Source organism: Ustilago hordei (genome assembly GCF_900519145.1).
Source record: "Ustilago hordei strain Uho2 genome assembly, contig: UHO2_contig_02, whole genome shotgun sequence".
Lineage (NCBI taxonomy): Eukaryota > Fungi > Basidiomycota > Ustilaginomycetes > Ustilaginales > Ustilaginaceae > Ustilago > Ustilago hordei.
The window spans coordinates 994154-1014704 of record NW_024545252.1 but is presented as its reverse complement, the minus strand read 5'-3'; the positions used below and the strand labels follow the sequence as shown (position 1 = coordinate 1014704).

The 20551-nt window shown below is 50.8% G+C and overlaps 6 protein-coding genes across 6 annotated transcripts; 3 read left to right on the top strand and 3 right to left on the bottom strand.

Annotated features, from left to right (window-relative positions):
* Nucleotides 1-473: 473 nt before the first annotated feature.
* On the top strand, nt 474-2381 carry UHO2_01143 (uncharacterized protein; the record flags this gene model as incomplete). Its single annotated transcript, XM_041553611.1, has 1 exon — nt 474-2381. The coding sequence occupies one exon, from the start codon at nt 474-476 to the stop codon at nt 2379-2381; it is 1908 nt and encodes a 635-aa protein (XP_041409545.1).
* Nucleotides 2382-3168: 787 nt separating this feature from the next.
* Nucleotides 3169-4077, bottom strand: UHO2_01142 (uncharacterized protein; the record flags this gene model as incomplete). The annotated part of the gene is made up of 1 exon (XM_041553610.1): nt 3169-4077. One exon carries the CDS (start codon nt 4075-4077, stop codon nt 3169-3171), a length of 909 nt encoding a protein of 302 aa, XP_041409544.1.
* A 940-nt stretch (nt 4078-5017) lies between these two features.
* Nucleotides 5018-7966, bottom strand: UHO2_01141 (uncharacterized protein; the record flags this gene model as incomplete). The annotated part of the gene is made up of 1 exon (XM_041553609.1): nt 5018-7966. The coding sequence occupies one exon, from the start codon at nt 7964-7966 to the stop codon at nt 5018-5020; it is 2949 nt and encodes a 982-aa protein (XP_041409543.1).
* A 2009-nt stretch (nt 7967-9975) lies between these two features.
* UHO2_01140 (uncharacterized protein) lies at nt 9976-13779 on the top strand (the record flags this gene model as incomplete). The annotated part of the gene is made up of 1 exon (XM_041553608.1): nt 9976-13779. One exon carries the CDS (start codon nt 9976-9978, stop codon nt 13777-13779), a length of 3804 nt encoding a protein of 1267 aa, XP_041409542.1.
* A 1168-nt stretch (nt 13780-14947) lies between these two features.
* On the top strand, nt 14948-16375 carry UHO2_01139 (putative casein kinase I; the record flags this gene model as incomplete). Its single annotated transcript, XM_041553607.1, has 1 exon — nt 14948-16375. The coding sequence occupies one exon, from the start codon at nt 14948-14950 to the stop codon at nt 16373-16375; it is 1428 nt and encodes a 475-aa protein (XP_041409541.1).
* Nucleotides 16376-18230: 1855 nt separating this feature from the next.
* UHO2_01138 (uncharacterized protein) lies at nt 18231-20282 on the bottom strand (the record flags this gene model as incomplete). Its single annotated transcript, XM_041553606.1, has 1 exon — nt 18231-20282. The coding sequence occupies one exon, from the start codon at nt 20280-20282 to the stop codon at nt 18231-18233; it is 2052 nt and encodes a 683-aa protein (XP_041409540.1).
* Nucleotides 20283-20551: the final 269 nt, after the last annotated feature.

The following is a 20551-nucleotide window of genomic DNA, read 5'->3' as shown; positions in this document are numbered from 1 at the left end:
TCATCTTCTTCTAACCACGGCGGGGAAGGCATCCATTCACCTTCCCAACTGCATCGCTGACAATCTTGCAACTACTCACCACCACAATCCTTCACCCTTTCCCCCCCTTCCTTTATCCATTCTTACGCAACGAGAAACAACCGGCAACTATCCACACGACATATAAAGAAGGACATATAAAGAAGCGCATAAAAAGAACCAATTTCGGTAGCAAACCCCAGACAAACTCCTTCCCCCCCTTCCTACAACGAACTTTGTGTACCGTTGAACTGGATTGCTGACACTTGCACAACAAGGTCAAGGCAAGTGACAGCAGGAAGGCTCTCGGCAGGATTCAGTCCCTTGCCTTCGCAGCCGCTTCAGCCGGAGCCCAACGGCTTGGCGTTTCGGCTCTTACCACCTCTCTCAGGCGGATTGCAACCTTGCCTGTCCCTTCGACTTCTCCTTTCTCCACCGCAAGTGTTGCATACAAGATGGCTCCCACTCGAGCCTCGCCGCGTAAATCCGCCTCTCGATCGCTATCCACCGCTTCACCCAGCGTCAAACCCGAACCGACCGACCCCGAGCTACCTTCTCTCTCCGACTCACCAGCTAAACGCAAGCGTGGAGCACCCATCAAAGCCGATCCATCCGAAATCGAAGATCTTCTCTCCTCCACCTCTTCCACTGTCAAGAAGAAAGAAGAGTTGCTCGATGGAACCGATTCGGTCTCTGGGTCGCCTTCGAAAAAGTCGACTTTAGATCGCAAACTCGCAGCGTATAAAGCATCGATCGTTGGCTCTCCCTTTCCTGATCATCCGCTACCCACTGCTGAAGAAGCCGAAAACGTTGCTTGGATCCTGGGCGATTTCCACGGGTACAAACGAGATTCTGAAGGCGGTAGGGGGCTGCCCAAGTATACAACCCCAAAAGGGGAGGATAAATGGGGAGGATGTGGAGACGTGCCCTCGGTCCTCGACGCGGTTGTTCGCACCGTTCTCTCCTGCAACACCTCAAGCCGAAACTCTTCAGCCGCACACCGTTCGATGACCGAACACTTCGGAGTGCAGAACTGGGAGGCAATCCATTCGGCACCAGAATCTGAACTCGTCGAAGCTATCCGCTGTGGAGGGCTCGCCAATAACAAAGCGCGCACCATAAAGGGTATCTTAGCACAGACGATGGAAAGACACGGAAAGCTCTCCCTCGATCACCTTCACAACGCAACAGACGACGAGATCATGCAGGAGTTGGTGCGTTTCAACGGTGTAGGACCAAAGGTAGCCAGTTGTGTATTGGCATTTTGTATAGGACGCCAGAGTATGGCGGTGGATACGCATGTTTTTAGGTTGTGTAAAGCTTTGCGTTGGGTACCGGAGAAGGCGAATCGCGATCAAACGTATTATCATTTACATGAGAGAGTTCCGGGTGATTTAAAGTACGCATTGCATGTGTTGTTGATCAAACATGGCAAGATGTGTCGTCATTGTAGTGCCAAGCGGTTCGCCACTGTTCGAGAGAAGAGAGATACGGATGCGGAGGAAGGAGAGGAGAAGGAGGGGGAGAAGGAGAGGTCAAAAGATCGACCTTGTCCACTGAAAGCTGCTGGATTGTTAGGCAGGAAGGCTAATGCGCTAAAAGATGCTGCCGGGGCGAAGAAAGAAGATGCCGACACTACCGTTTCTTCTCCGGTCAAGAAGAAAGGCAAGACCGAAACCCAAGAAGAGCCTCTTACCAACGATGCTGGAGAAGTAGACTACGCTGGAGCACTGTCAAAAGCTCGTTCCGCCTCTGCCTGCGACCTCTTCGATCTCGTGCAAAAACGCGTCTGCACACGTCTCAAAAGCTCGCATTTCTCACTCGAAATCCTCCACGCAGACTCTTTGTCCTCCGAACAACGCAAACGAGTCTTCTCACTCTTCGAATCCAACATGAAAGCTATGTATCTCAATTCAGTGCTCGGTTGGAAACGCAGCTCAAAACGCAAAGAGCTGTTCGACTCTGAATCCCGATTCGTCATGCTCCGGCCTGCAGCGGCGGAAGGAGCAGAAATAGCAGCTTTTGCCATGTTCCGATTCGACACGGAACCTTGCCATCTTACAAAAGACCCAGTGGCGAAAAAGGGAGAGGATAAAGTGGAGGTCGTATATCTATACGAGATTCAAGTGAGCAAGGAAAATCAAAGGAACGGTCTGGGAAAACAGCTGCTAGATGTAGTGTACGAGTTGGCGAAGGCGACGAGGATGAGGAAAGTTATGCTGACCGTGTTTGATGAGAACAAGGGCGCAAAGAAGTTTTATGAAAGACAGGGGTATAGGGTTGATCCATTAAGTCCCAGTTTGGATGTTGAGAAGAGCGAGAGTGTGGATTTTGAAACCATGTACAAGGTCGTTGAACAGTAGCTTGGTCCTCTCATAGCATGTGAATCCAAGCTTTTGCTTGGCTGGACTGCATCTGATCTTGGCCACTGCTCAATTTGAGGTTCGTTGGAAGCAAGTGTGTTGGCAGCAAGGCGAAAGTTGGAGAGATTGGTAAATCATTTGTAAAGCCTGCATCCGCCTGGACTGTGTTTGAGGTGATCGGCCACTATCCACATATCGCTCATACTCTACAGAACAGTCATTCGTGCAATCACAGCCAGGGTAGAGGTCGATGCATGTGCATTCTCGCAAACACATCCAACACTTGCACCTGTCCTCAAGACTCGACCGAGTTGATGCTGACACTAAAGCCAGCAAAATAGCTGAATTGATCCACGGGTGTTGCCCATTCTCTTGTCGAGCCGCCAAAAAATCTACCATGCCGTATACACCACAAAAACAATAAGGACGTCAGCATCCAACATACCTCGGTTATACACGTTGCGTTTCAATACCCAACCGGCCTTGCTTGTGGGAAGATAAAAACTTACGTAGAGAACAAAATCCCTTTCAACCCTGTCGGAAAAAATACCTGATCATAGTGGATCACACTTTCGCCATTGACGCTAACATGGAAAACGCCGTTCGGATGGGTCTCGTTGTTCTGGAGAGTGATGGTTTGAGAGATATCTGTCCAAGCGCCTTTGGTAAGATTGAAGGAACCTCTACCCAAAGATCTATCTCAAGTAGAAAGCTGGTCAGTATCTGGTGGTCACCGCTTTAATTTTTGCAACGATGACACAAGGGTGGGTGGATGAAGCGGTGATACTTACATCCCATAAACAGGATTCACATAGCTGTAAGGCTTGACGTCGAGCATCGCACTTGTGTTCTGTTTATGCTGCGGTAGATAGGCATATAATTCACCCAAGCCACCTGATCTCCAAGCCATCCGAGAGCTCCAACAGTGCTCGGCATTGTTTCCTCCACCACAACCTTCCGTTCCGCCGTATAGACCAGGAAGCTTGCCGCCAAGTACAAAGTCGTAGTAGAGAGGGAAGAAGACAGAGTAGTTGAAAGTTACCGAGGTGGCAAGGGAGAGGAGGAAGGGTGTGGAGGCATAGAATTGCGTCCCGCCTACGGGGAGTTCGGAGGGGGTATAAGATTGCGCTGGGTAGAAGATTTGCAGTACTGAACTGCCGTTTGATCGGGGTGCAGGTGCAGGTGCAGGTGCAGGTGCAGGTGCAGGTGCCGGTGCTGGGGAGGGGGAAGACGAGGCCTGAGGAGAAGTCGAGGCTGCGACCAAGGTCGAAGGGGTATTGGGAGTAGTTTCGGTGTTGGAAGCTCTAGTTGTGGAAGGAGGGTGCGATGAAGGGTGTTTAGTGGAAGAAGAGGAGGAAGCAACTTGGCGTCTAACCACGCCTCTATCCCTCAAGCCCAAACTTGGAGGCGTATCACTCCAAACATTGCTAGGTAAACCGGCAACGAGCACCTTAGAATTCACCTGTCCACTGGAATAATAATCGATTCGCAAATCGTCCAAGTCTTTAAAGTTGACATTCTGAACCCAAACTGCACCAGGGGTTGTCCGAGATCTTATGCTCGACTCTGTACTGCTCGTCCCACCTGTACTCAGGCTGTTGGAAGAAGAGGGAGTGGATCTATGGCGAGTGAAGTATACAGGGAAAAAGATCACCGCGAAAAGGAGGATAAGCGCGAGGGGGAGGACGATGAGCATCGTTCCACGCTTCAAGATCCGTTTGCGACCAGATGGGGAGGCCGAGTGCATTTCCGATTCTTCTTGCTGGCAATGAGATAGGGATGTTGTGGAGGAGGAAGGTAGGGGAAGAAGATGTTTCTCGCTGTCCAGCCAGGAAACCATCCCGTCGGGAAATGTACTAGGTGATAGGTGATCGTGTCGATGATGTTGGTTGAGGTGCGAAAAGAAGGACGAAGGTACAAGAAGGAAGAGAAGGAAGAGAAGGAAGAAGGATCTTATACCGATCTCCCCATCAAAGCTAGAGTTGATGCCGCCGGTGAGGGTCTAGCTTTCTGATGCCGAATCTAACCGCATCCATCATCTTCTCCCCCTCCCCCTCCCCTTCAGCGACCCTCCACCCTTGCACATGTCTCGACCACATCCATCAAAGGCGAGTAAACGACCGGAGGGGAGGCTGTCAAAAACCGCAACCTGAAACCAAAAAAAAAAAAAAAAAAAAAAAAAAAAAAAAAAAAAAAAAAAGGGCAGTAGAAACCGCACTCCTCGCCCCGGTTTCGTATGCATAGATTCGCCTCACACCGCGGAACTTGAATTTGTGGTTCGAGCGAAACCCCTCTTCGTCATCGACAGCCACCAACGCTGAGAGTCGAGCTGATGCATCGCTACTTTCTTCAGCTTCCACCTGTTCGATGAGTCAGATTGTCTTGCAGCAAAACCGGATCTGTTGAAAACGACCAAACGCCGGGCGGTGCCGTGGAAGATTGTGTTGTGTTGCATTGTTTGCCGTCTCGCGCCTGAATGGAATGCAGGTTAGGAAACAAAAAGCATGGATTGTTAAGAAAGATGCTGAAAACGAAACAAGGATGCTGAAATGCGAAAAGGAAAACGAAGAAAAGGTAATGGTGTAAATGCGAAAGTGTTGCTCTCGACGGAGCATCAAATCGTCCGTCGATACGATCTAGGACAGATATCTAGGCAAGATATTCCCCGTAGTACCAGCCCTCAACAAGGGCCTCCTTGCTCCCAGAAGCGACCCCATCATTTCGGGCTGTAAAATCCGACTGCCAGCAGCAGCACAAGGACTATCCCCGATCCCATCTTCAAAACTTGAATCTCCTACACTACCAAAACTCGTATCCCCCCCTCTGCCTCCGCCTCCTACCAGTGAAGCGGATGAAAGCTTGGAAGCAGTCAACCTAGGACAAGGGGATTCCTGCATATCTTCCTCCTGAATACTCTGTCTTTGCTGCGCACCCAAGCCTCTGGACTGTGAAGGTTGCCTTTTCCCCTCACCGTAGGCAAAGCTTCGATGGCGTGAGAATTGTTTGCGAAATCCATTCAGTTCTGTAGATCGCTTGGCCAAAAAGCGGGGATCGTCCATACAGACATACTCTTGCGGTTCACAAAGACGCGGATAATTCTTCCAAAAATGACAATAACCTCCTTGGAGTATATAAATCTCAGGAAAGTGGCAATTGGGATAATCGTGCGCCAGACCTCTATCCGCCTGTCTCAGCGCCAAAGCCATTGTCGGTGCCCTCTTGCAGCTAAACTCGCAATGAAAAACAAGAACTTGCTTTAGACGGTTACCGTATTGATCCGCTTTCCCACTCTGCGATCGAGGCGGAAGCCGACGGGAATTGGGAGAAAGGAAATGATCAACCACTTTTTCGACAGTGCTGAGATTGATCGCACCGGGAATGTGACCTCCTTCGTATTCGTATCCGAAGCGACAGTCGATGACTTGGTAGGATTGGATTGCGTTTGTGTACTTGCCCACCAGAAGATCGGTCATGGTTTGAGCGGTAATTCGCATCAAGCCGTCTTCTTTGACGTTGAAACAGGGGAGAATTTTACCCTCTTTTTCCGATGCACCGAAACCAGGGAGTGATTCAGCACTAGCAGGAGATTGGGACTGGAGGAAACAAGGATCGTTGAGAGCCATGTCATCGTTCATGCTTTCACTGCCACGAGAAGCGGATCGTTTCATTCCTGTACCGTAGGCGAGAGGGGAGGAATCATCTTTGCTACCTCGACGGAGCAAGTTAGATGGTGGAAGACGTGCACGCATGCCTGGAGCAATGGGGGATCCGTCGGCGTCGGTCACTTGGCTGTGGCTGGAAAGGTGGGTGCGTCGACGATCGGGAGAGGTGGGAGAATTCATGTTGGAGCTAACATTGAGTTTGGAGGAGGCGGATGGGCCGACGCCACCGAGGAAAGAACTGTGGTCGAAAGCAGAGAAGCATCGACGAGGTGCAGGGGCTGTAGGTCGAGCTGTTCGAGTCGTTTGATCACGGACACCGAGAACAGGGTAGGCACTTTTGATGGAAGCATTGTCGTTGACGAGCGAGGGACGCTTGACGTAAGGGTTGGCGCGTTTGCCTAGAGTAGTGCGGAGAGCACCGACACCAGATGCAGAACCGCAAGCAAAGCTAGAGCTAAACGCAGAGCTACCAGAGGCGGCAGCAGTGCCGCTGACAGCTCTAGGCACGGCAGCATCGGTACGAGCGCGCTGGAATACTCTTGTGCCCAACGAAGTGGTCCTCTTGGGTGGAGGCATCCTGGTGCAAGGCGACGAAGCAGGAGGGGAAGAGACACTGGGCGAAGCAGCAGTGCTAGACATGGCAGCGAGCAGATTAGGTCGATCGAGAGGTGCGGCCATTCCAAGCCTAGTAGCAAGCTTGTCAGGTGACAAAGGGTCGTAAAAGTAGCCAGCCATGGCGCCGGACACTGAGCCCATCGAGGGAGATGGAGAAGGGTTGATATCATCGCCTTGGTCATCATCATTCTGAGCCTGCCAAAGGCCATTCTTGTTACTGTCGCTGTCGTGCAAAATCGTCTGGCGGGCGCCTAGCTCATCCTCGACATCCTCAAAGAAGGATTCTGCTGAGCCAGCTCGAGATGAGCGCTTGGAGGAAAGCTTACCAAGTGGCAAACCCGAGTCGGAGAGACGGTTGCTAGAAACCGAGCTGGCTCGTGAGGAAGAAGGAGCGGCACCAAAGGATGATCCACGGCTGTCAAAAGTAGCTGAGAGTGCAGGTCTGTGCTTTGCTGTTGCAACAGGCATGAGAGCAGAGGAAAGCTGCGAGATGCGCTCGTTGGCCTCGCTCTGTCTGGTGGGAAGGGAATTGGGCCTACGCTTCGGTGGGGGCTCCTTGTCTGGGCTGCTGAGCAATTCTTGGTCTCCAGCAAAGAGGCGGTGTGAGTTGAGGGCGATCTCGGCGCCAAAGAGACGGGAGGACATGCTGTGGGCAAGCTGGAGGGAAGACTTGCGCTCCGTAGCTATCTGTGGAGGACGACTGGAACCACCAAGAAGGGGATGAAGGCGGTCATTGAGGGAAGTAGCTGGAGAGGAGTTGGAGGATGTTGTGACGTGGATCGAGTTGATGAGGTTGGGAAGGGCCTCGGATGGGGAAGGAGGGAGGTTGTGCATAGTGGCAGGAGCAAGGGGTGCGGGTGAGATGTCCATGTCCTTGGGTGAGCTCATCTTGGGAGCGAGAGCAGGTGAGCGAGCATTGAGTGTTGTTCCCATTGCTGCGCCGAGGGTGTTGGTGGGAGGTGGCGAGATGCGGACTGGACGGAGCTGCTGTTTCGAAGGCTCTGTGGATGCATCGTGGAAGAAGGAGGAGGAGTGGTGTTGATGCTGCTGATTTGTTGTTGCGAGACCCAAGCTGGCGGTGTTGAAGAGGAAAGGCTGAGTAGGTAATGCTTGAGTAGGGAATGCTTGAGTAGGGAAAGCTTGGGATGTGTGACCGTCGAGCGAGTCAGAGATGGACATGGATGAGCCAAAGGACTTGTCAAAGTCGGCAGGGAGGTCTTGGTGTGCATAGTGTTTTGGTGAGCTCGGTTGTTGGAAGAGGTGGAATTTGGGCGGTGGTGAAAGCGGTGAGGAGAGGAGGGTTGCCATCATGACAGGCTATGAGAGAGCAGGGCAACACGAGGCTTTCCAGGGTTGTTAGAGGGGAGGGAAGGGAGGGGGGGGGGGGGGGGGGGCAAAGTGGAGCACTAGAGTGACATACGCGGCGAAAAATGGAGCAATGCGTCTATTACGATCGTTGAGAATGGAGATGGTGTGTTGGAAAAGGTGGATGGCACGGTACTATGAACGAAATTCGAGTTGAAGCAACTGGAGATGTGTTCTACGGGGAGGTGGGTGGATCGAAACGCAAAGCAAACGGAGCAAAGAGGTAAGGAGGGGGATGCGGTCGAGGAGAGAAGGACGAGGAGAGAAGGATGTCTTGATGGTGAGAGGTCAAGGATGAGAAAGCAAGAATGGATGATGATGGTGGTGGTGATGGTGGTGGTGATGGTGGTGGTGATGATGAGATGGTCTGGAGTGTAAGCAACGAGGTGAGAATAAGGCTGAGGATGATCCGACTCGAGCCAAGTCAAGTCAAGAGAGAGTGTGGAAGAGAGAGTGAGACAAGCGCAGAAGCGCAATGGCCAACTGACTGTGACTGAGTGACTGAGTGACTGAGTGTGTGACTGAGTGACTGAGTGTGTGACTGAGTTAGTGAGTGTGTGTGTGTGTGTGTGTGATTTGACTTTTAGGCGAGCTCAAGCGACACTGTCAAACTGTGACAACTGAAGGGGGAAAGGCGCGAAATCACTGTGTGTGGGTGGGTGGGTGGGTGTGTGATTTGTGCGTGTATGTAGAGTTGTGAGTGACAGTGGAAAGTGAGTGTGACGTGTGGAAAGGCAAAAGCATCAAGCGCATAAAGTCGGTCCTGCCGAAAGAGTGTCACTTGTGCGTGTGACTTTTGGACAAGTCAAACGCCACTTTCTCCTCTCTCTGGAGTTGGATGGAAACATACCAGCTCACAGGGATTATGTCTCTCTTTCTCTCTGCCAATTGTGCCTTGTTGTGCGAAGGCCGCTTGAATTCGGATGAGCCGGAGAAATAGAGTTGAGCTTTTTCTCACGCTCACCCTCCACCCTAAGCCTCAGACTTGCTCGCTCCTGCTGCTGCCCATTCCAGGAAGCGAACGAGTCTTGAATCAAAGCGACAGCAAGATCGATTGTACCAATAGTCATATTTGTGTAAAGGAGCCTCGAATGGGCCTCGAATGGAAGCATCTTTTGATGAATTCCATTAAAGGCGGCTTAAAGTGGTCTGAAATGTTGATCATTTAATCTACATACCCAGACCAGCCAACCACACGTGTAGGAGTTCAAAGCCTGAGACATTTTCCTTCTCCTTGCCCTGTCTTGCAGGCAGAGATCGCGCTCGGACAATCGCAGTTTTATTCTCGCTTGCTTTACACGTCCGAGAATAGCCGTCTTTCGTCCGTTAGGATCGACGTCATGTGTTACTTTGTCTCTCTCTTCGCTACCACAACACTCGATCGACGTCATCTGCTGTATGTCCACAATGGACCCTGTTTGCCCATCAAATCACAACGGTGCTTATCAAAACACGATGACCCAATCCGGATTGCAGGCACCGATGCACAAGATTGCGTAGGCCTGCGTGCCTGTGCTGGTCGTTTGATCGACAATGTGAGGTCGATGCTTGTACACAAAGATGAAACAAATACAGATCGCCGATGAGAATCGGGACTGTCACGTCACGATCTCAAATTTGACTTTCCTCTCCACAAATCCCTGAATCTTGATTTTTTGATTTTTTGGAAAATTTCCAGTCAAGGGTCGTTGTCGCTCACCTTTGCCGTTCCTTCTTGGAACAAGTAGTATCATCATCACCACCAATCAACCGGGTCATCAAGCTCACAAGTCCACCTCACAGCGACGACTATACAGTCAAATCCGGACCTGGCCGCCAATAATTCTCGTTCGGAGACTGACAGCAACTCACGACTCCCTGGTGCACATTGCAGCCTAACCATCCTCCCTCCTCATCTCACTCTACCGGTAGAGCCTCTTTCATATCACAGTCCAGGCTGCAAGACCACCGCGATGCAGGGCAACAATCTCGAGCTGTTCTGGGAGATCGCCTCCTCGAATCAAGATGCCCGTCTGTCATCCGCCAACAAGCTCGTCGAAGAGCTATTGTCGCAACAAGACTTTCTCGCTTCTTGTTCCAAAATCACTCTCGATCTCCCCTCTCCATCCCCCTCCTCGTCCGGCGATTCCGAATACAGCACCGACCCTTTGCACGTAGACCAAGCAGAAGCAGAGGCTGTTGAAGAAGCGCTCGGCAATCGTACTGTTGCCGACCTCATGTATGCTCTTCGACGACTTCTCCGAGGCCTTGCCTCACCCCGAGAAAGCTCCCGTCTTGGTTTTGCTCTCGTCCTCACCGAGCTCCTCTCGCGACTTAACTACGCAGTTACCGCAAAAGAGATGCTCACTCTTATCCTCCAGTATTCCAATCCACAAGTGGCAGCAAGCAGACAGGAACAGAAGGATTTCATGTTTGCTAAACTCTTCGGGATCATGACTCTCGTCCAATCCGATCTTCTCATTCAGCCGACCGCGACGGTGCAAGACTTTAAGAGATCCATGCAGATCTTGATCGCGTTGAGTTCGGATAAGCCTTGGATGGCAGAGAGTTGCACTTGGGTTATGGTCAATGCTGTTGCTCAACTTCAACGACCCCATCTTAATTTCCAATGGACCACAGAGGCACAGTGTTGGATGGCGGACCAGATCTCATCCACCAAAGAACCCAGTCCTGAAAAGCTCGCTCTTATGCTGCAACTCAGCCGTGGTTTGGGAAGCGACTTTTTCCACAACCTCGCTCTGCCTTGGATGCGAAAGCAACACCCATTGTCCACCGCAAATCTGCCCACATTGGCACGCGTGTTGAAGGAAGCAATCCCATCCGAGAACCAAGCCGCCACACCCGTGCGGGCTAGGTCAAGATGGCAAGCCAAAATCCATTTCGTTTGGGATTTCATCCTGGACATCTACTTCAACCAATCCTCCAATCCAGCCCTCGAGACCAAGATCTCTTCTTTCCCTGACTTCTACCGAGTAGTGGTCGACGAAACGCTTTTCGCTGCCGCTTCATCTCACGATCGTAAGAGTTGGGCTTTCCAAGTCTTCCAACGTGCCCTCCCTCGAGCCAAGGATGCAGATAAACCGATGCTCTTTACGCCCAACTTTATGCGCACCCTGATCAACCAACTCGGCAATCGCGATCGTTTGCTACACCGTGCTGCCGTCAAAGCTACAGAGACGATTCAGGAGGTCGTCAAAGAACAGCCCCATCTCGGCTTCCTTCTCGTCACCCAGCTGATCGGCAAGAACGGTCATCAGAACTTTGACTCGATTACAAAGACAAAGACGGTCGAACAGGTGCTCTCCTCGCTCGACATCGATCGGGTGCGAGAGTACGTCAAGTATCTCGGCGACATGATTTGCCAAGGCATTCAAACCGACGACGACGACCAGCTGGCACAGATCAACAACCGTCGTAAATGGGCTTTGGACCAACTACTTTTCCTCGTTCGAACGGCTACTGTGCCCAAAGACGATGAGTTGCTCGTCGACATCCTTACTTTCCTTGCTGCTCATGGCTACTACACCATGCAAAAGCCACTTAAGAAAAACTTTTTGCTGGATCGTCTCCCCACACCCGCCTTTGTCGACTCGCTCAAGGCTGCCGCTCGTTCGCGATTCCTCTCGAGCGTAAGTGAGCTAGCTAAACAAGCCCGCACTTACACCTCCATCTCCACCACCACCTCCACCTCCCTCTCCGCTTCCGGCAGAAAGACTCTTGGATTCGCCCAAGATGGCCAACTCTGGCTGGCAAAAGCACACAATATCCTTGTTCAGCTGGAATCGGACAAGTCGTTCAAATCGATCTTCGACACAGATGCCGAAATTGCCGCTAAGCTCGCCGACGGTGTTCGATGCCTTGAAAAGGTGCGCAAAGTTGAAGCTAAGAGTGAGGATGCGGATGTTAAGGAGCGCGCATGTGCTTTACAGTCGTTGCTCCTCAGTGCCCTGTTGGTTTCCGCCGATGCCGCTGATGGAGCGAGTCATCTAGTGGAGCCCTTGTGTGTTTGTGCTGATAAATTCTTTTCTGCTGAAAAACCTGCCGGTGGCAAGAAGGGTAAGAAGCAGGTTGAGGAGGAGCAAGTCGATAGAGAAACGCTGACAGGCATCGAGTTGCTGTGCGATTGCTTGTTGAGCTTCTTGGAGCTTTCATCTGCTTTCTTGCGTACGACGGCTACCAACGCTTTCGAGGCTTTTAGTAAGCATATGAGTAAAGAGAGTATTGGATTGCTGCTCTCGCATCTTGGTACCACTGAGGCTGCACAGGTCGGTGAGCAGGAAGAGGAGATGGAGGATGAGGAGGAGATGGAGGATGGCAAGCCTCGCGCTTCGGACACTTGGGCTACCAGCGATGAAGAGGACGAGCAAGATTCTGACGTCGACGCTGACGAGAACGACGAGGTTGACGAGGAACTTCGTGCTCGTGTAAGAGCCGTACTCAAGGAATCTGGTATGGCCGACCCTGACGCCGAGGATCATGAAGACGAGGGGGAGGAGGAGGAGGAGGAGGAGAAGGAGGAGGAGGGGAAGGACGACGATGCGGCCTCAGATGCTGGTTCGGATTCAAGTGTCGAGTTCTCCGATCTGGGCGACGATGAGATGATGCTGCTGGATGACAAGCTCGCCGAAGTGTTCCGCCAACGAGTCTCTGCAGCTCGCGATCAGAAGGAAGCCAAGCAAGAAGCGATCGCACTGCGATTCAAGGTGCTCGAACTCATCGAGATCTTTGCTCGCAAGCAACCTCAAAGCCCACTGATTCTCGATCTCATTACTCCCCTCTACGAGCTCTGGACCAACAGGGACGAGGAGACGGAGGCAGTTGCCAACAAGGCTCGTCAACTCTTGCTCAACCGCATCAGCAAAGCCAAAGCTGTCCCTGAAGAGGTTGACGTCGATCAGGTCTCTTGGCTCCTCGAGCGAATGCATACCGAAGCTCGCGAGTCGCAATCGAACGACGTGTCCAACGTCAGTCAGGCGATCAACGTCTACCTGACCAAAGTAGCGCTGTGCAAGTCAGGGGAGAAGGTCAAATCGGCACTTGGCGGTAAGCTTGTAGAAATGTACCGCCAGTCGCTACTGGACTATCTGACGAGGAAAGCCAGCCGAATGCGTCACGAATTCCTCATCGATGCATTCCGTCGTTTCCCCATGCTTGGTTGGGAGTTGCGATCCGAGCTCTTGAACAGCTGTCGACCTGGAGCTGCAAGCCGTGCATTCCGACAGGTTCAAGTTATGCAGATGTTGCAAGCTGTGCTTACTCAGATTGCACAGCGTGCTGATCAGAAGGAGGAGGTGCTTGCATTCCTGCCCGAGATCAGCAACTGCTTTGTTCAGATGGTCAACGAGTCGGATGCGGCTGCCGTGGTGAGCTCAAACCACATGAAGGATACGATCAAGTTCGTGTTGCAAGCCGCAAGGATCAGCGCAAGGATCGAGACCAACAAGGACAACTTACAGAGCGCTTGGAAGTTGGATAAATTGCAAGAGGCGGGTGACAAGTTGCAGAATAGCGACAAGTTTAAGGCTTCGACATCAATTCATGACTTGATGAAGCAGTTGCTTAAGGTGTTACAGGGTGATGCGGCTGTTGGGGCGAGCGGGAAGAAGCAGGACGGTGGGAAGAAGCAGGGTGGTGGGAAGAAGCAGGACGGTGGGAAGAAACGTGCTGCTGAAGAGTCGACATGGGCTGCGACAACAACGACCGCGAACGGCAAGTTGCCTTCGCCTGTTAAGAAGGTCAAGGCGAGCACAAAGTAAGGAGAACAGCTGAGCCGTTTGCAATCAGGATAGCATTGCTTGATAACACATGCTTAGTCACCATCATCGGATCCGGGGAAGTTGGCGAAGCTCTCAATGCTTGCTGAGTACATCGGGCTCTTGGCCGATGAGCAGAAAGCAATCGCTGCGGGCAAAAGTGAGTTGGCAGGAGAAGAAAGACAACTCAACACAAGCACTCTCACTCTCACTCTCACTCTCACTCTCACTTGTTCTTACTTTTACTTGCAGAGACTGAAGCGAGACTTGCACTTGTCCCTCTTTGAATTCTCGAATTGTAATCCGTGTGAATAGGTTGAATTGATACACAAGTTGAATTGTCCCACTTTGAATTCTCGAATTGTAATCCGTGTGAATAGGTTGAATTGATACACAAGTTGAATTGTCCCACTTTGAATTCTCGAATTGTAATCCGTGTGAATAGGTTGAATTGATACACAAGTTGAATTGTCCCACTTTGAATTCTCGAATTGTAATCCGTGTGAATAGGTTGAATTGATACACAAGTTGAATTGTCCCACTTTGAATTCTCGAATTGTAATCCGTGTGAATAGGTTGAATTGATGCACCGGTTCAAGGGAGAGAGAGAGAGAGAGTCTGAATTGACTGTTTTTCAAAGCTGCAATTCAAGTCGCGTGCTGCTATCTATTCACTGCTATTTATTACCGATTTCTGATTTGAATTTGGGCTAAGCCTGTCGCTGAAAGTGTGTGAAGCAAGTCAGTGAAAAGGAGCAAAGTCGACTTGGATCTGCTGCGTTGAACCCCTCTTCTCAATGCCCTGCCTGTTTGCCTCCAAGAGAAACGCACACATACACACATACACGCTCTCTCTCTCTCTTTCTCTCTCTCTATCTCTCTCTCCCTCCTCCATCGTGCTCCTTGTCTCTTGGCTCGCTCATCGCCGGCACACTCGCCAGCAGCTTCACCACCACATCTTGGCCAGTTCGCTTACTGGAACAGCATACCAGCACCACCGCATCCAACTTGACTCCTCTCCCAAAGTTGCATCCTTTCGCTCCTGTCGAGTCCTCTGTGAGGCGGCATCATCCAAATCGATGGCACTGCCCGCTTCACAGCCCTACCATCATTCTTTTGCATACAACAACAACAACAACAACAACAACAACAACAACAACAACAACAACAACATGTCCTCTCACGCATCTCACGCCAGCTCCGGCTCCAACGTCGTCGGTGTTCACTACCGCGTCGGCAAAAAGATCGGTGAAGGCTCCTTCGGTGTCATCTTTGAAGGTACCAACCTCCTCAACAGTCAGACCGTTGCCATCAAGTTTGAACCTAGAAAGAGCGACGCTCCTCAACTTCGAGATGAATACCGTACCTACAAGATCCTTGCTGGCTGCCCTGGGATCCCGCAAGTCTACTATTTCGGTCAGGAAGGTCTCCACAACATCCTTGTCATCGACTTGCTTGGACCATCGCTCGAAGACCTCTTCGACATGTGCGGTCGCAAGTTCAGCATCAAGACCGTCGTCATGACCGCCAAGCAGATGATCACACGCGTTCAGACCATCCACGAGAAGAACCTCATCTACCGTGATATCAAGCCCGACAACTTTTTGATCGGTCGTCCGATGACCAAAGGCGCCAACTTGGTTCACGTCGTCGACTTTGGTATGGCCAAGCAGTACCGTGATCCCAAGACGATGCAGCACATTCCTTACCGTGAACGCAAGTCGCTCAGTGGTACCGCACGATACATGTCCATCAACACTCACTTGGGTCGTGAACAGTCTCGACGAGACGATCTCGAGGCGCTCGGTCACGTCTTCATGTACTTCCTCCGTGGTGGTTTGCCATGGCAAGGTCTCAAAGCTGCCACCAACAAGCAAAAGTACGAAAAAATTGGCGAGAAGAAACAGAGCACACCCATCAAGGAACTCTGTGAAGCTTTCCCAGAAGAGTTTGGAATCTATCTCAACTATGTTCGAAAGCTTGGATTCGAAGAGACACCGGACTACGACTTTTTGCGCGAACTCTTCACCAAGGTTCTCAAGAGTTCCGGTGAACAGGAAGATGGTGTTTTCGACTGGATGTTGCTTAACAATGGCAAAGGATGGGAAGCAGGTACTAACCGCGATCGACGTGATGATCGTGATCGTCATCGTGACACTCGTGCTTCTGCCGTACCGCAAGCTTCGGCAGCTGCTGCTCAACAACAGGCTGCGTTGGCACGTAATGGATCTAAAGGTGCACGCAAGTCGGCAGGCGCTCAACAGCATATGCAGAGTGATCGATCGCAAGCTGCACAATTGCGTGCCAATCACGCCGAGTTTACTCAGAATGGTTCGGGATATGGTGGTGTAGGTTACGCTTCTAATGTTGCTGTTCATGACGCAACTGTCGCTGGGATTTCTACCCAGAACGGCACTAGGGAACACAGCCATGTGGGTCATATGACACCGGCCGCCATGTCGTCCGGCAATGGATTGGATGGTGCAAGACGTAACGATGGTCGTCAGGCTGTGGGGATTAGCAATCCTGAGGAACATCCCGCGGAGAGAAAGACGTTCGGTCAGAAGTTGGTGGATGTTTTGACCTGTCGCTGTGCTTAAACACCCAGCGCAGACTTTGGGAAGAGGCAAGAGGAGTATGCGAGGCAAACAATACCCAGTCAGACCAAGACTCAACAATCCTTTCCGCATACGTCACTGTCTTACACCTCTTATTTCCTCGCACCCTCCTTAGCTCGCTACTGCTTCTCACCAGCTCCTAGCATCGCCCTCTCATTGCTCACCCTCCCCTCCTCTCCACGTCCACAATGTACATGCCTTTCCCCCGTCACACTTTGCACTGCAATCTTTACTCCAAGTCTCTGACAGCAACTCACTTGCATCCTTTTCCAGCTGTTCTCTCTTTGCTTCCTATTCTTCTTTCATGTTGGTCTTTCTTGGGGTTTTTTTTTTTTTTCTTTTTTTTTTTTTCTTTTTTTTTTTTTCTTTTCTTCTTTTCTCTTTTTGAAAAATTCAAAATCCTTCTTCCTACTGTCCTCGTCGTCTGCATCTCACACTTGAAATGCGCACTTGTCTTCCACCCTTCCTTCTCCTTCTCCTTCTCCTTCTCCTTCTCCTTCTCCTTCTCCTTCTCCTTCTCCTTCTCATCTTTGACATCTTTGTTTGAGTGTGATGTGGAGTGGGATTCAAACAATTAATTAATTTTTTGAGAGTGTTTTAAATTTGCAGAGCTCCAAGACAGAATTGCAGGCTACGAATCTCGTTGTTTTTTTCCCCCACTACCACTACGTATGCTCAACGATGTCGCCAGAATCAACATCGATGGTGCTAAGTTTACCGTTGTCGAGTAGACTGATGCTTTCTGCAGTTTGGTCGTTGACTACTAGAAATCGTAGGATTTCAAAGGGTGCATCTTTGTTCGCTCGGACCGAGGTGAAATATACTGTGGCTGTGTTCGTTTCTTCGGGAGGGATGGTTATTTTGAAAGAAAGATCAACTCGGCCTTGCATCATGTTGACGCTTCCTTTTACTCTGCATGTTGCACCGAGCCATGGTTTTGGTTTCAAGGTGATTGGATGTGGGTTTGGTTTGCAGGGGTTGGGGGAAGGGGGAGAGGAGAGGAGTTGTGCAACTTGGTTGCAGGTTTTAACTTGGTTAAGCACGCTTTTGAAAATTGAACTTGACAGTTTCTCGTTGTTGGTAGCATAGGCTGTGAAGGCAGCCCAGGAGGTGAGAGCAGTGGCGACAAAGGCGGCTAGGTAAGGCAGCCTGTTGGGAACTGAGGGAAGGGGTTTATTTTGAACTCTAGTTTTTCTCCCAATGTTATCTGAGATCCTTGTTGATCCTACGCAAGACGATGATGTGGAAGAAGGCGCAAGATGAATCCTTTTCTCCGAAGAATACCAACGGCCAAACGATGGTGTTGGTCGAATTGGCCAAGTCGATCCTGGTGAGCAAAAAGATGAAAACAGAGCCTTCTGCACTGCTTTTCCAGACGCATTAACCAACATCCTAACTACCAGCATCCCACTTCCAATCTGTCTCCAAAAAAAGGTCGATAAGATACCAAGCGTACAAGTCGACCCTGCTGAAACCAGGTCGATACAAGATGACGGTGGGCGAGGAAGAGATGACCTTTGCAAAAACACCAACTTTTGCTCCACTCGAAACAAAATTCAAACACAAAAAATCACGCCCACACACAAACGCAAGTCCATCCAGCTTACTAAATGCTCACCTCACCACCGCGCGGCCAAGACAGGAAATCCAGCATCTCACTCAAGAACGAAGCTCAAATTCCCACCACACCTCCGCCCCGATCGTCGCCACACCGAACTGCAACCCAAGCTCGACGGACCTTCATCCAGAAAGCTGATTGTGGACATTCAGGGTGAATGGAAAATGAATGTGGGTAAAAGATTGCAGATAAATAATAATAAAAAAAGCCAGGTTTTTTTTAGTCGGAAAGATGATATCTCTGTACACCAGCATCTGCTCTTGCCGCTTCTGTTGCTGCGGCACTATTGCAGCTATTCTGTAGTTGTGTATGCCCATGACTGCTAGGGGGGAAGGAAGCGTATTCTGGAGGCGGTCCTTCGACTGGACTTGGTGCTAGGCTCGAGTTGCTTGCCCATTCGCCTTGTGTGTTGGTGAGAGGCACTGATTCTAGTTGTAACCCTTCTTCCCTCCTTTGCGCGGGTGGGTGGCGATGGGTGAAGCCATCGCTTGGTGGATCGCGGAAAGGGGATGTAGGGGGAGAGGCTGTGGTTTTGCGAGCTAAGGGCCGATGGAATTGCATTGGTGCCGTTATTGCTTGTCGACCCTGCACTTGGGCGAAGGTGCCGGTTGAATCCGGCTCGTATGATATACGACGCTGTTGCGGTTGCGAGATCGCTTGACCATGGTGCTGCAGCGATCCAGCAGGAGGGATAGGGTGAGAAGGATGGTATGATTCGGTGGAATAATCTCCCGGTTGCGGACCACCAGGACGATTATACATCTCGTCCGTTCTAGGCTGTTGCGGCTGTCGATAAGCATAACTAGCATCCACCCCGGTTCCGCCTGCACCAAGGCTACTGGGCGGATAAGCATGTTGATGTTGCTGCTCCCACTCTCTCGGTCCACTATAGGCCTCCGTCCCCGGTGTCCTCGCCTGAAGCAACAACTCATACCTCTTCTGCCTCAACTTGCCACTCACTGCAGGTCTAATGTTCTCCATCCTCTGATACAACCAGTAAGCAGTCCAAAGGGTGATGATAAAACTAAGGACCAAGACTACATACTTTATAATTTTACTCTTCATATCCTCCTTACCATCGCCACTGTTCTTAATGGCAACACCCAAATAAACAATCAACAACTGTTTCGGCAATGCCAACACTGCAGCCAAAGTAAAAATGAAGACATTCATCCCCACCGTCGCAAATACGGCAGTAGTAAAGTGTCCCGGAATAGCACTCAACCTAGCAAGAAACATAACCCAGAAGCCTCCATCACGGACCATTTCTGCCATACAGGCATAATGAATATTCTTCCTCTCATATCTAGCAGCTGTGCTGCGAAGACAATGCTTAAAGGCGTAAAAGTTACCGATTTCGCCCAAAAGCGTTCCCAGAGAGGCTATTCCGAAGCCTATCCAAATACCATAAACGAGACCTACGAGAATCAGGACGATCTCGTGTCCGAACAAGGGAGGAAAAGAGATGATGAACAAAATAGCAACGGGGACGATCCAACCCCAAGCGACGGTAGTCACTTTTCTACTTATCGGCGTAAGCCAATCGACTATCTGTTTATGATAGATCGTAGTTAGAGCTACAATTGCAATTACCACCACTAGCATAAACCACCAGTGTAGATACTTGAACTTGAACCAACACTTGTAATCTTTGAGCAAGTCTTTTGCCGCTTGAAGGCCAGACTTGCCACCACCTGGAGCGTCGAGGTCGGGAGGGAATTGTTTCATGATTTCTTTCTGTTGCCGGTTTAAACGATGCATATCCGGAGCGGTATCGGGAAGTAAGCCATCAGTTGCTTCTATTCGATGTCCCCTACCAAAGCCGATTCGACCGGTGTCCGAGTCTTTGGAAAGAGTGTAATGAGTGTAGCCTGCACCAGCGCCGAGTGTGGCATCGTAGTTAATGTCGGAAGTGGATTGAGCAAGGTCTTTGGAGTGAAAACTAGGCTTTACCAGATGTTCCTTGGATACGCTGGGTCCGAGGCGGTCGTTGTGGGCAGTTAGAGCTGCGTATGGGTCGTGGTACGGTGTTGGAGCCGAGTGGTAGTGGTGGTAATCAATACCATCGGTAGAGGTGGATGCGGGAAGCATGCCCGTATGGGATGAAGAGGAGACCAATTCCAAAGGGTGAGATTGCGGTTGTGGCGAGCGATAGGATGGATAGCGGCCGCCATCGCAACTGGCGTATGTGTATTGCGATTGTTGTTGGTGAAGGGGGTTTTCATAGGCTGGTTGCCGACGTGGCTGTTGTGGGTAGTACAGGTTGGACATGGTGCAAGAGATCCTACCAAAGGGTCGCACAAGGGGTATCGATGTAAAGTCTACAGTCTGTGTAGTGAGGGTAGCAGATGTGCGTGCTGTGTAGGTAGGAGCGATGCCTTACTAGACCGCTAGGATGGTAGTAACGACGTCGACCAGCGAAGCCGTTGTCTTGGTTCGACGTACGATTTAGAATCGTCCAGGGTCCATGTCAAGTTGCTGTTCGCGTGCACCTTGGTCCTTTGTTGCCACTATGCGAGTGTGCGTTGCGCGGTGGAGGA